This window comes from Epinephelus moara, chromosome 14, assembly GCF_006386435.1.
Source record: "Epinephelus moara isolate mb chromosome 14, YSFRI_EMoa_1.0, whole genome shotgun sequence".
Lineage (NCBI taxonomy): Eukaryota > Metazoa > Chordata > Actinopteri > Perciformes > Serranidae > Epinephelus > Epinephelus moara.
In genome coordinates this window covers 2,404,959-2,420,498 of record NC_065519.1, presented here as the reverse complement: position 1 = coordinate 2,420,498, position 15,540 = coordinate 2,404,959, and the positions used below count along the sequence as shown (strand labels likewise).

Sequence of the window (15,540 nt, the reverse complement as noted above, 5' to 3'; positions counted from 1 at the left end):
ATAGCACTGGCGATCTGAACCGGTCAGTGGCGAAAAAAAGCACTTTTAATGCGCAAACTTATACAGGATGCATTTGCCCCCGTTACCGTTTTAGCTCATTTCGCGGCTCCCGGCTGCATCCGCCTCCCTCAATACTGAACCAATTTTAGAACGAGTTGTACCCATGAATCATACGCACACATACACATGGGGAAATAGAGCCCAGGTTGAAAAATACCAAAGTTATCCTTTAAGTTACCAACCTTGACCGAGGGACGACCAATGAGGGGAGGCTCAAGGATCTGGGGTCACGACTTGGAGCGTAGGAGGTCAGCTATATAACTCAGTGCTGAACCATTTTGAGCTTTAAAGGTTATTAAAAGAAACTTAAAATCAGTTCTCAAGTTAACTGGCAACCAACAGAGGGACGTGAGGACTGTGCTGACATGTGACCTACGATTTGTCCCAGTTAAAATACATGTAAACAGTGCATTGCAGTAGTTGAGGCACAAGTATTCCCTTGCGAGTCACTTCATGTTCCCAGATAAGGTTATTTTGAAGAAGGTTATTCAAGTTTCTATCAGTTACTAACTTGAAACAACAAGCACACTCACCTGGCTTGCTCTTTATCACCTTGAGTGATTCTTAAAGAATGCACATATCAAACAAAAGACTCTTCTGTTGAGCCCGGGGCACAGAGCCGTCTCCCTTCCTCTTAACCCTCGGATCTATGGCAACGGAGCCGGCTAGGCGCCCTTATCTGACCAGCTGTGCTCCCTCCACCACAACTGGGCGACCAAAGATGGAGTGCGTTCATAACAAAGGTAAAGTAGCCTGACCTCGAGGCCTCTTTCAGGTCCTCTGCTGACCTGACTGTTACCTTAACTGTCACCTATTTCCTTTACTGACCGAGGTTAAAGGCTGTGACACAGCAAAATTCCTTCACCGTACAAACAACAGAACTGGTGATTAGTGGCTCAGTAGCGCCCCCTACAAAACTTCAATGAAGCAGCCCCCACGGTACGTTTCGCCTGCATGGACGAAATTTGGTGTGCACATGTACAAAAAAGTCTCATGGAGCTATTCCCTTAACCCAACAGGAAGTCAGCCATTTTGAATTTATTGTGTAATTTTTGTGCTTTTATTTTTGCCATTTACAGGGTCATACTTAAATAAACTCCTACTAAAGATTTAATCCAAATGACCTCAAATTTTGTTTGTACCATCTAAAGACCTTCGACCTTAAAGGTTGTTGAAATTTTAAACTTTCGTCCAACGGTATGACCACTGGGAAGCATCAAATGTCCATGTTTTGCAAAGATGCAGTACTCCCCAATGGCAGTGGCCCCCCAGCAGGACAATACGCCATGCCACACCACAAAAACGGCTCAGGAGTGGTCTGAGGACCATGACAGAGACCTCAAGGCATTGACCAGGCCTCCAAATTCCCCAAATCCCAGTCTGATCAAACATCTGTGGGACGTGCTGGTACCCCACCTCACAACCCATTGGACTCAAAAGATCTTAAGCCAGACACTATAGGACACCCCCAGAGGTCCTGTGTCCATGCCTTGACAGGTCAAGTCCGGTCTAAGGAGGACCCTCCGTGGATCGGGGGTACCTCTGGGGTACCAGCACGTCCCTCAAATGTTTGATCAGATTTGGATCTGTGGTATTTGAGGTCAGGTTGCACCTTGAGCTCTATGTCCCATTCCTGGGGTCATTCCTGAGCAGTTCTTGAGGTGTGGCATGGTGCATTGTCCTGCTGGGGGGGCACTGCCATGGACAAGTGCTGTTGCCATGAGGGGGTTTTCTTGGTCTGCAGTGGTGTTCGGATGGGTGGAGTGTGTCAAGTAGCATCCATGTGAATGCCAGGACCCAAGGTTTCCCAACAGAACATTGTACTGTAACAAGATGGTCAATACCATTCACTATAATTCACTTCACCTGTGGTTTTAATGTATATATCTATCTATACCATACACACACAGTATTGTGTTAGTGGCCCTGGTGATGGTATTTTTTCATGGGAATACTATTTTACATGATAATATAACGAACCTAATGGAAAACTTATGGTACATCTTATTTCTACACACATCTTTACATGTATAAAACCATCCCAGTTTCATGTGAGCCCATATTAAAGCCTGACATGTCCTCACAGACATGTTGAGTGTGTTTTTTCAGCAGCCTGTAACCACTTCCGGTCCGTCACTGACCGGACCGCCTCCTCTGTATAAAGCTGCGGATACATCACACAGCCGCTACAGGCTAACGGCAGCGACCGACAGCACCACAGCAGCTTTGTCGACCGGGTTCACCTCACCTGGCACGAATTCAGCCCCAACCGGGGATACTAATAATCCAATATAAGACCTCTAAACTCCGGGGGAAGTGAGGGTTAACGGAGGACACGGACCGTCTGTCGCTCGGCAGGAGAAACACCGCCGGTTATCTTTGTTACCGACTCCGCGCTTACGTAGTTTTAGCTCGCTAGCTAACTGCGCTAGCTCGAAAAGAAAGGCCGTGTCCAGTTGACTCAGTTATTTAACGGATAGCGGGATCTTTCTGGCATATCACGGTTGCCTCCCACCGTTTGGATTGGAAACCCTTTAAGTGAAACATCAAGACAGGATGGCCCTGAAAAGGATTCACAAGGTAAGACAACGTCGTTACGGTTTGGTTAGCTAACGGCGTTAGCCTGCCGCGCTAGCCTCCCACATTGCTGTTCATGATACTGTGAAACATGGCGGTGAAACCTGTTCGGTGAAGAAGTGTGGACTGTCATCTCATGTGTTCAGCGTTGAGTTAATTAACGATAGTTTTTACCGAGGGACCGGCAGGCACACGCGGACCATGTTTGACTGACAGCTAAGCTAACTAACGTTAGCTAACATCAGCAGTTTCGGTTACAGGTTTTGTGTGTTCGACATGAATTGTGAAAAGAGGCCGCAGTGTTGCTCAACAGTTCAAAGCTTTACATGAACTCACACATGATTTAATGTTCTCTAGGTATATTACCAAACCTCCATCACAACCTCACGCTGACGTTGTGTTTAATTTATTGGTTAAAGATTTTATAGCTGCGGTGTTAGGGACTATTCTTTACTTATCAGAGGAGCCGGGCAGCTGTAGTTTGAGTTAGTTGTTGTTTTTTACCCTCCCTGAAGCTACAAATATTTTTCCTGAGTGACTGGAGGAAAATGTACGAACCTCTCTCCACCATAAAGAAGTTAAAAGGTTTAAAACTTCGCCTCTGAGGCATGAAAGTTTAAAGTTAGGGACTGTTTGTTATCTGTGAGAGAGGAGGTGTGGTGTAAAAAAAAAAGGGGTTGTCAAATAATTTTTGAAGCACTGGGGAGGGACTTACGATGTTTTTATTTTTTATGGCTTTGGGGAGGGGCATACAAATTTAAGTAGTTATATTTTGTATTAATTTTACTGCTGAATTTTAAAGGCATGTTTTCTTCCGTTATGAATCACCAAAATTATACCATTTATCACTGCCAGATATTGTAATAATTGAAACTATCGTTGTTTTCTGATGGTCCCTGGACACATGTGCGACAAAATGCTTTCACTAGGGAAAAAAGGCATAACCAAACTCGAGCTGAAAATATTGATATTTCATCGAAATCTCTTTATTCTACATCTCATGTAAAATTTGGCCAAAAATAAACCATTTGCACAACAAGAATTAAAAATGGAGTTTTTTTTCAACTCCAGTATTTTGTCCTCTCCTTTTAACTTTCAAACATCGAAGGGTAAATTTTAAAAATCGAATAACTCATTCCTATCTTCCACCAGTCAAGGGGACACGAGGAAAAATATTTGTAGCTTCAGGGAGGGTCAAAATAATAAACAACTGAAGGCACACTACAGCTTCCTCCCTCCTCTGATGAATTAAGAACAGTCCCTTAAAAGTTAAAGATGAAATCCTGGTGTTGAAAAAAGCCTGTTATTGTCACTCTTGACATGTGTGCTGTCGTGTGTTAGTTCATGCGAAAGGTTTGTTTTTGGCTAAATTTTGAATAAGACGTAGAATGAAGTGATTGTGATAAGATATCACTTATCTTCAGACTTGGTTATGATTTTTTTCTGACGGTGTTGTCGCACATGATGTAACCAAGGACCTTCAGAAATTTGGAAATCCGATGATAACTTCTGTTTTTAGTGTTTCTGGCTGTGATAAATGGTGTCATATTGGCAATTTGTAAAGATACAGGCAGTGAAATAAACACAAAATACAGCCATTTCAATTTGTATGCCCCTTCCTGAAGCTAAAATAATAAAAATACAAGTCCTTTCCCAGTGCTTGAAAAACTAACTGACATGCTTCCCCCCTTTTTGTACCACCCCCTCAGCGTCATAAATAACAGTCCCTTACCAGAACCCATGACTCATATCACTCACTGGATCGGCGTGAGCCGTCAGAGCCGGGTTCATGATACACTTCCTTGGTATGTGATTGTGTTTGTTCTGTGCGTGCACACATCACAGGGTGTGTTCTGGCACTGTAATGGAGGAAGTTGGCAACAGGAGAGTAAGGTTAGCACCTCCTGACTTCATTTCTTCACTCAGCGTGTTTTTTTCTGGAACTTTCCTTCCAGGGAAATCCATAAACTAACTTGTGAAATAGTGTGTGTCAGGAGGCCGGGGCGGGGCGGCGGCCTCCACCTCACTCTAAATTAGCTGTAGACCTAAAATTAACAGTAGAGGCTGTAGAAAATAAGCTTAGGTGTCATCTTGCTGTTAACTGTGTCGACCAAAACAAGGTGGGCCCCTTCCCCCGGAGCTGGTGCAGAGTTAAACTTGGAGAAGAAGAGAGGCAGGAGAACAGCACCAGCCTGGAGGGTGTCTGTCAAGTCAATGTTATTTTTATAACTCAATATCTAAAGGGGATTTAAAATCTGTACCACATATGACACTCTGTCCTTAGACTCTGACTCTCGTGAGGAAAAATTCCCCCCAAAAAACCTTCTGAAGAGGTAAAATGGATGAAACCTCAGGAAGAGTAACAGAGGAAGGATCCCTCTGCCTGGATGTACAACCATGGAATAGATGTCGCAATAAAATTACACTCTAGTCAATAACAACGTCAAATTATACTCAGGATTGTTGTTGTGAAATATATGAAGCACCTGACGTCTCATGTATCATCCCCTCTCCTGGGCCTCCATGTTGACACGTGTACCCAGGATGTTAAAGTGCCTCTCAGTCTCGCACGTTGATTTCAGGAAACATCTCTTCATTGTTGTGTCTGTGAAGATTACTGCGGTCTAATTGATTATTGTTCTCAACTGCTTTTCATTACAGGAGCTTAACGACCTGGCTCGTGACCCTCCAGCACAGTGCTCAGCCGGCCCAGTGGGCGATGACAGTAAGTGTCTTAGTGCCGGTCCGGAGTTTTCAGGACTGCTACAAGACTGTACATGACTCAGAATTTTGTCAGTCGAATCAGATTTTGCTGTTCAGTACAAAGTTTGCAAAGGCTCAGCGTGACGTTAAGTTAAACAATGGCATTTACGTAATGTATAGTAAACAAACTAACAGCGCTAATGACAGATAAGAAATGTGCACCATTTTTTACAACACTAGATCTCAAATAAAAGCCAGAGGCGGTGTCGTATTAAGTTACTGTGAGCTGTAAATTCACCACTTCCAAGCAGTAGAGAGGATGTTGTTATTTCGGACCCTTACAGTGCAGAGTCTCTCCTCCTCTGTGCCAGTGCATCGCGTCCGCAGCTCTCTGTACCAAAGAGTAGCATGACAGCCGAGATCACTCTGCACCAAAATCAAAACAGTTAGTAGATATAATTAGATGCTGATTTATTATATGTAAATCGACTAATTCTGTGATCAATAATTTGGTGCTTGAAGGAGCAGCAAAACAATTAAATTTGAAACTAAAACTGAGCAAGTTGCATTTTGAAGATTCGGGTGGAAATGTCCTTTTCAGGAAAACTTATAATAGTTTGTGTAGCACTTATCTAAACAAGGTTACAAAGTGCATGAAAGAGACAACAATACGATTTAAAATATTTAAAAAAAAAAAACTTCAAGAGCTGAGAAATGGTGTGTAAAGAGGCAAAAATGGAACAAAAGGAAGTATTATTGACTTGTGGTTCAAAGTTCAGTTGAGAATCAAGTGATGTCTAAATATCTTGCTGTAGATTTTATATTAGTTGCCAAAGGATCAATGAACGGTTTGAATTATGAACTTTCAAAGCACAGGTGGATGTAGGTCTAGTGCAAGGAACTGGTTATATTGACCGTGAATACCTCCACCCTTAACAGAGTGATGGGCACTAGAGTAAAACTAATACACAACCACCATGGCTACAAAACAGCACCCTGTGTGCAGGTGATCTGTAAAGAGAGATAGTGTTTACCTGAAGGCTGTAAAGATGGTTAATAAGTTCCTGTCAGATCACATACCTGTGACCTTTCCCTGATTCCTGACCTTTACTTTCTTTTCTCCGCAGTGTTTCACTGGCAAGCCACAATCATGGGACCTGTAAGTACATACCTTATGACACAACTGTGGCTCTCTTTGTACTTTAAGCAGCATGATGTCGCAATTTGTCACCGAGGTTTTGTTCCTGGTTGATTTAAATGCATTCGTGAGATAAAGGTTGAAATTTGACTTGATAATGGGAAGCTGTGGACGGAAGCTTTTAGATTATTCTGTACTGAAATATGTAAATGTCTTTCTTTCAGTGTGACAGTCCATATCAGGGAGGTGTTTTCTTCTTGACAATTCATTTTCCAACAGACTACCCCTTCAAACCACCCAAGGTGAGCTCAATCACACCCCAGCCAAGGTTTTATGTCAGTCATCTGTCAGGCCGCCCACCTACAGTATCCATCATGAGACAGATACAAGTTTTATTTATTAAAATGCTTTCATATAATCTAACCAATGTTGGGAGCTGGGTTAACCACACTTCAACAACTAAGAAGAAACATTTCCTCTGAAGTGAAACCCAGTCTGTTTGTTTGGCAGCGTGAACACGTTTCGACCGTTGGCAGCCTTCATAAAGAAATACCTGTCTTTCCAGTAGTTGATAGTCATGCGTGTTGGACGTCACTGCCTCGTGTCGGGGAATTTGAATTGCATAACATTAATCTGATGTGCAACGCAGCCTTATCTCATGTGTCCTCTCTGTTCCTTGTTTTTTTAATTTCTTTTCAGGTTGCATTTACAACAAGAATTTACCACCCAAATATTAACAGTAACGGCAGTATCTGCCTGGATATTCTCAGATCACAGTGGTCTCCTGCACTTACTATTTCTAAAGGTAAGGACCGTCATAAAGGAACAGTATGTACTTGACAACATCAGAGTCTGTAAATACTTGTCAAGCGTTGATGAGCAAATTGATAAAGATCACATGCTGCAAAAGATTCTGACAGCATTTAAATTCAGAGTTCACACGGTCATGGAAAACCTGGAAAAGTTATGGAATGTTGATGAATGTAATAAAATTAATTGTTACAGTAGTCTAGATAAGATAACCTTTCACATCCAATTCCAAGGCTTATAAAGCGTTCGCCTACATTCTTACGTTGCAGCATTGTTTTTCAGACTTGGATCCAGAAATGAGTTAATCCAACACATTCAGAATAAACTGATAGTGTCGTCTTTTCTGTTTTCCCTCATGCTTGAAAGTCAGTGTCAGACTAAATGTTTGTATGATTGTGAAAGTATTTGAAGTGAATATGAACATGACCAAATATTAGACATTGAAAAAAGTTGCAGATTTATTTTCACATACTTATTAACATTTGGAGTTAAGTATACTGCACAGTTCTGTTCATGTGAAATGATGTGAATGGTCTCTAATTTTAGCCACAAATATTATCATAGTCATTATCTTGAATTCCAAGTGAATACTTTCAGTGTTGATAAAATCTGTGCTGTTAGATTTCTAAATTACTTCGACCAATATATTCACAGTCCCTGGTGTTAATCTCTCGTTAGTAATTATTGTATGTCACACATTCAATCTAAAGCCCTTGTTTACCCAGAGGTGGCGCTATAGAGCTGCTAAGAAGTCCCTTCTTCATGCCTCCTTTGCATTTTTACACAGAACCAAACAAAGATGGCGTCATGCTGCTCCCGTGTATGGTTTTACATATCATGCTGGCATTGCGTAACCAGAAGAGCTGTGACGTGCGTGACATGTTACACAACAACATCGGCCTCTAGTGTGACATATGCATCAGTAGCACTTTATAAACAATAATAATAATGACGTAACAAGTCAATAACAAAACATTTACCGTCCCTGTGAAATAGTGGCTGATCTCGCCCTCTGCTCCTGGACCTCATTGTTTTCTCAATTTACGGACATTTTCAGCTGCTGTTTTTCTTTGACTTAGCTGCTAACTGCTATTGGCTACTTTATAAATCTACCGCGGTGGGTCACACACATAACACGTCGTCAAAACGTTGCACCCGTGCCACCCATGCCATTTCGGCACGGTTCCTTCCTTCGCTGCTGGCATGTTGGTGAGACAACTCTGTCCCCCCGCTCCAACATCGTACCTTTTTATACGAGACAGTGAGGCAAAATAACAGCGTGAAACTCCTGTCTTGAAGAGTCAGTGTAAAGGGTCTAGTTTTTCTGTGTGTCCCAGAAATGAGGCCAAGGTAACTTGTATATGGGCTAAAATGTGTGTTTAATTTGCTTATTTGAATAATTGGTTGACACGTGTTTATTTGATCTGTTTCTTGTAGTTCTTCTCTCCATTTGCTCACTCCTATGTGACCCAAACCCTGATGACCCACTAGTGCCAGAGATCGCACGAATCTACAAAACAGATAGTCCGAGGTAAGTTGATATGTCTTATGTGTGTTTTTAACCTCTCTAAGAACCTATTTTCTCTCCTAAAATGCACAAAGCTTTGCAACATTCTCCCAGTTTCCAGTTTATTAGGCATAAATAGCTCGAATAAACACAGTCTGATAAAACAGTCCTGCAGTAAAAGTGATTTCTTACCTGTGTGGTGAGGCAATACGGAAAATCAGCATTAAATTTTCTGTGTGACAAATGCATACCAAGTCTGGCGGGAATTGTCTGCGTTGCTGTGTTCTATCCAAGTCCGATTCCTAAATAATACCTGTGTCTACGACGCACAACAAAATCCTGCTCAGCGTCCCGAGCGTCCAAGAAACTAATGTTAACAGCTCAACACGTGAACTAATTGGACCCCAGATTTGATGCTAACTCGAGCTGTTGTGGCTAATTCCGCTCTGTAACTAACATATAATGTTAGAAAGTGTCTACAAGCTACGTTACGGTGTTCACAGTATCCCAGCTGCTGGGCGACGTGAAGCCATAAATCGTCCTTGATTTCTTTGCTGAGGTGGGACTGTACGGGAGAATCACGACAACAGCCAGGTGATTGATTTGCACCTCGCCAAAATGATCGAGACAATCAGTGTAATTCTGACGCTTGGATGTCAAGTTAAGATGAAAGTTTGATAGGTGAACACTATTTATTTATTTATTTATTTATTTATTAATTATCCCAGTTTATCATGGAGATCTTGGTCTACAATATGATTTAGGACTCATAATGAGGTTATAGAGTTTAATAATTGAGAGAGTTTCCTACAGGTGCACACCTTTTTATAGATCCCAACTTACTGTGTGTAGGACGTGGTGTACGCCTCTTTCAGGCCTGATTTTGTGCGTATGCAAGGGTTATAAATGAGATCCGTGGAGTTCATGATTGGCACATAAGGGAAATTTCAGCCGGTTACAGTCCGCAGTCCTCACCACTAAACCCTTCACTCTGCTCATTTAAAGGACGGCATAATGAAAGACTTACTGCAGCGCTGTTTTATATAAGACTTAATTAGCGTAGGTGTTCCTGATAAACTGGCAACTGATTTGTACATTATATGATCTATTATCCGCAATAAGCACGACCTTCAGACGCCTCGCTAACTGAGCTGAGTATCACCTGAGTCTGGTGTGTAACCTAGTTTCGCTCCGTCAGGTACAATAAACTAGCTCAGGAGTGGACAACCAAGTATGCCATGCTTTAGGGTAAGGTCTGGAGCCAGTGCTGCATCTGAACTGGTGTGACTGGTCTGTTGTGTTTGTGATGCTCTGGTCTCACTGACGTAACTGTGATCATACTAATCTCAGGTTACTTGAACATGTGGAGTAACCAGCTAACCTGCCCACGCTCAGCTCAGAGCCTGGGTTCAGCTGTGCACGCTGATGCTGTGCAGACAGAGCCTGTTGCTGTAAATAAGTTAACAAGAATACTTCTGCTAACTCAATGGTTTCCTGCCATCAGATAAAATGGTCTCTCTACAGCACAGTTGTGAGTTACTGCTGATACAGGCCGGAGAAATGTAGACAGAGTAGTGTTAATCACAAGTCCTGCAACAGCTGAGTTTTCTGTTACATGGAAATGCACCCAGCCAAGGACGCTCTCACAGATACAGCACCAAAGACCAAACTCTGACTGTTTAAGGTCTTTGTACACTAAACAAGTCATCTTGAACATCCCAACAGACCACACTGTACTACAAATGATTTACATTTACATAATGCTGACTCTCCGCAAGTTCACACTTCATTTCTTCCTGTACAATTGTAAAATCAGCGTGTAGAGACTGGAGCAGTGTGATCCATCACAGTTCATAATGGGCTGCCTTTTGTTTCTCAGTTATTGTTGCGTGGTAAAGCTGTTGTCAGCAGGGACTGTTCTGAAAAATGTTCTTGGTGGTGCATTCAAGGACACGCCAACAGTTGGCTGCCAAAAAGACACTGCATTCATGAGCTATGAGGTCTGAAACCGAAGCCTCGCAGACAAACAACAAGGATGACATGAGTTTGGTTTCTTCGTATGAAGATGTTGTTTGAGCAGATTATAAACCAACTACACATCAGAAGTGATGTTTGCTACTGGCTGTGCTGGCAGCTGCATCAGCAGTCCATGATATAACGTGTCCAATAAGTCACGAGTCACTTTACTGTGACGTCTCTGTTTGCTCAGTGCATGACAGGTATTTGAAGGATTGAAAACATGAGGTTGAACAAATGCTCTGTTATAACTCAAACAGTTCTTTTAAATGGACGCATGTGTACAACGTCTCCCTTTTTAAAAATAAAGGTGAGATTCTCCGTCCTGTTGCATATTTTTTCAATATCATAGATAAGCAAATGTACACAGTATTATTTTCACACCATCATATCCTGGTCCCTGATTAAAAATGAGTCAGAAGTCAAAGGAGTCGCAGTGTTTTCTTTTAAAAGGCTAAAACATCCAAAAGCAAGCAGTGATCCTTTTTCTAATACTGTCTCGTATCATCTGGGTTTGATCTTAACTATTGATTATTGTAACCGTGTTGAAGCAGAGTCTTGTGTGCATGTAAACACAGCCACTAACTCAGCATGAAAAGGTTTGGTGTTGGAAAAAACGTGTGCGTACTTGTCATAATGGCACGCAAAGACATGTTAAAGAGAGAAATATTTCACTGTCTCAAACTAGAATGTATAGTTTGTGTGGAGTATTTTATGCTGACACATTTTATTAGTCGTTGGGATGTCCTGATCAAGTTTCTTTGCACCTGATCTGAGTCGTTCAACGCTAATACTGAGTCCTTTTCTGATACTTTGATTTTCTGAGATAATTCAGCTGCACAGTGCAAACTTGGAGTACACTGAAGTTTATCAGATCCAGTGGGTATGCCTGACATTTGAAAAGCTCTGCTGTGCATTAAGAAAAAAGATCCTGCATCCAAGCTGTTCCGTAATGTGTTTTATTTATTTTTTACAAAATATGTAAGCAGGTCTAACATGACAATCCCTCCCTTTTTTATATATATATATATTTTTTTTGGCCTTGTCGCTGCCTCAAGGGAATNATCCAGTGGGTATGCCTGACATTTGAAAAGCTCTGCTGTGCATTAAGAAAAAAGATCCTGCATCCAAGCTGTTCCGTAATGTGTTGTATTTATTTTTTACAAAATATGTAAGCAGGTCTAACATGACAATCCCTCCCTTTTTATATATATATTTTTTTTGGCCTTGTCGCTGCCTCAAGGGAATGTCTCTGTCTCTGTAAGAAATTGTTCTTCAGTGCAGCCTTTACCTGAGTTACCTGAATGTACTGCATTTCATTCACCATTTATTTTCGTCGTCTGTACATCTTGTGTGCGGATTCGGCTACATTAATATAAAACTCTTGTGTGCTTTTGGTTCCTGGAGCTTTTGTTGCACTTGCAGTGGCATCCTGAGTGTGGTTGTTGTTGCCTCTGCGCCGCTGTCTCTCCTCTGCCTGCGGCTAAACACCATGCGCCATAAACGCAAGATAGTCTCACGCTGAGCTGAAATGAGCTGAAATGGAACAAGTGCTCATAATGTGGGTAAAAAACAGGAGCAGTCTCGTACTGCGTTGTTGCTGTCAGTCATGGCGTGCTGTGTTTCACCGTGTGAGCCCAGTTCAGACTAAAGATTCGCAACGAGACGAGTTGAAACCTGCAATGGCCTTAAACAAAGGATTGGATCCTCTATGCAGCTCAATATACCTGAACAGCTAAAAAAATGCCTTTGTGGCCAGATTAAAATTAATTTGGATTTAGAATATTGAAAACTGAGCATATAACGTGTGCACAGATGATTGTGAGGTGTTGGTCGGAGCCTCAAACTCCTGCACTGAATATGTCGATAGTTTAAATGATGGAAACGACTGTGTGACCAGATGTTGAAGATTAAATTAGAGATATGATACAGTTAATGAGCAGTAGGACAGTTTAAGTGTATATATGTCTGCAGGGAACAATTTGATCATGTAAAGACACTGATGATGCCGTATAGTACACTTGAAAGTGACATGTTGCAGTATTGATCGGCTCACTGCTGTGACTGAAGAGCTGCCATCCCCGTACTAATGTCTGTCAAGATTTGCTCGACTTCCCGCCTGTTTGTTTTTGATAGTCGTCGTATTTTGTTAATGATTTTCCTGTTAAAAATTTTAATTGCAAAGATCTTTGAGATGAGATCAGGACATCCCTCGTTAGGAGTGCACTGTACTGGAGTTTAGAAAGCAGTGTGCTCAAGTGCATGTTCTTTAATAGATCCTGAATAAGGGTGCAACTGTTAACAAGAGTTTTTCATGTCAAACATTTCATGTGTGGATGTGTTGGTTTGAGACGTCCTAAAGTTTGTTTCCTTTTCTCTCCACAGATACACCAGAATGGCAAAAGACTGGACACACAAATACGCGATGTGATGTCATCATGTGGAGAGCTGGTGGAAAATGTTGTTGCTGGTTCAAACAAAAGAAATCCGGGATTCTATTTTTTCTTTTTCACTTTTTCCTTTTTGTTAATCAGAGCATTTTACCCCTCTTTATTATTATTTTTATTTTTCCACCTGCGCGCTCATAAGAAGATAGTGTTTTCTCTTTAGGACACGTGCCAGTTTCTGTGAAGTATCGACTCCCAGTTTGTTCGGAGTTTAAAAAAAAAAGAAGAAAAAAAAAAAGCAATCACCATGGTTCTGAACACTCGAGCATGCACCAGTAAGAGTTGGTGATGTTAGTCATTTACTCTGCACACACACAGTAGAATCTGATGCGACTGTATCGACCCCGTGGCGGTCCGGTTGGTTGGCTGGATCCTGTGCGGTCGATCTTTACGTCACCATCAGCTGGATTTCAGAGCACTTATAGAGCAGCCTGTCTGCGGCCGTACCTGTAAATTCTGAACTTTAAAAGTTGGAAAAATTCTGCATTTAATGGGAAAATGCCAATCATATGACAGATTTGGGAAACTGGTTGGTGGCTCCTGGACTGGTGTGATGTCAGTTTGTTCTTCTGATCTTTAGCATAGTAATCTATTACCTGAGGAGAGAAGTGTATCTTATTCCACTATCAAAGTGTGTGTACAGAGAAGCACAGCAGTATATATCAATGTTAAGGAAACAAAATATAAGAACTTCAATGTTGTATTTTATGCATGTTAATAAAGGTAGGCTCTTATATCTGATATGTTTCTGCTAATTAAGTGGATCGTACGGCTGAACAGTTGGAAAAACGTGGTTCCCCTCAAAGGCTATTTTTCCTTTATTCATTATTTAGAAGCCAGTAGATGAGCTCTTAGTTTGACGCCCACTCGAACACTGTCTTCTTGTAGCCCTAAAATATTGATGCAAAGCTGATGGTTGATAATCAACTTGTGGCTCTGTTTCTTTTTAGTTTTCCCTTCAATAAAGTTACATAAACCATTAAACCAGTCAGGGTGGTGTTTTATTCTCTCCATCATTTAATGTGTGAAAACATTTGTGGGAAACAAAAGGTCATTGTTGACTGACGCTGTCGTCTTTAAAGTCACAAAATCATTGAGGGAATTTCTTCAACTTTGGCACAAACGTCCACTCAGACTCAAGGAAGTGATTAGAATCTGGTGGTCAAAGGTCAGTGTGGCCTCATTAAACATGTTTTTGGCTTTAACTGAACAATTCATACATTAATTACAATAAAACCATACAAATGTCTAACAGGATAAAAATATGAAGTGATGACTTTATTTTTTTTATCTAAAAGGTCAAAGTTCACAGGATCGTACTTTATAACATTACATCACTGAATTTGTTGTTGAATATTTACATTATATGCTACTTTATATTTTTACTAGAGTACATTTTGGAAGCAAATATTGTTCTTTTCCTGTATTACATTTATTTATTAGCTTGAGTTACTTGTTACTTCGTAGATTTAAATTAGTCATACAAATATAATCACCAAAAAATGAACTTTATAAATAAAAAATAAATAATCCTGGTGAAATTCACAAGCTACCCAGCAGTATACAAGCTGCTACAAAGTGATGAACACATGAATGCATCAATAAGTATTATTAAATCATGCATCAATCCTCACATCTACAGCAGACTATTTGTAATGAAAATATAAATGCTAAATGTAGTGAAGAGAAAGTAGATTAATGATTTAGAAATATACTTGAGTAAAGAGAAGTAGAGTTTAAAAAAGGAACATAAAAAGTACTCGTTCTACTTTTACTGAGTTCAGAGATTGAAATTAATAACTTGTAAAAGTTTCACATCTGTATAGATGTATAGATAGATAGTACTTTATTGATGCCAAACTGGGAAATTCTTCTGTTACAGCAGCAAGTAATCAAACAGTATGTGGACATTAGAATACAGAAATATAAAATATATACAAAAATGAGTAGTACTAAAATATACAAGAAATATACGGGAATAAAATTAAATAAAATATCAAATTGCACTGGTAAAAACTACTAAACTAAAAAAAAAAAGTAAAACGATCAAATTATATTCACAATATAAGTTGTGATGTACTTAATAAAATTAAAAAATAAAATATTTTTTATTATAAATGTGTGACATGATTTTAGTTAAGGCTCAGGCAGGTTTTTTTTTTTTTTTTTTTTTTTTTTTTTTACAAAACATCAGAAAATATTAAACTTTTCGCGCCAAGACTCTGATCACCTGATTGCTACGAGACGGGTCACGTGACAAACAAGGAGACAACAGAATTTGG

General features: G+C 40.5%; 1 protein-coding gene across 2 annotated transcripts; it reads left to right on the top strand.

Moving 5' to 3' along the window:
* Positions 1 to 2,217: 2,217 nt before the first annotated feature.
* On the top strand, positions 2,218 to 14,242 carry LOC126401085 (ubiquitin-conjugating enzyme E2 D2-like). 2 transcript variants are annotated; one of them, XM_050062169.1, is made up of 8 exons: positions 2,218 to 2,640; positions 5,299 to 5,362; positions 6,468 to 6,499; positions 6,703 to 6,780; positions 7,178 to 7,283; positions 8,726 to 8,819; positions 9,994 to 10,043; positions 13,197 to 14,242. In XM_050062169.1, exons 1-7 carry the CDS (start codon positions 2,617 to 2,619, stop codon positions 10,040 to 10,042), a joined length of 447 nt encoding a protein of 148 aa, XP_049918126.1. In that variant the 5' UTR covers positions 2,218 to 2,616; the 3' UTR covers position 10,043; positions 13,197 to 14,242. The 2 variants fall into 2 exon arrangements, with proteins under 2 accessions (XP_049918126.1, XP_049918127.1); XM_050062170.1 differs by lacking the exon at positions 9,994 to 10,043 and having other exon boundaries at positions 2,220 to 2,640.
* The last annotated feature ends 1,298 nt before the right edge of the window (positions 14,243 to 15,540 follow it).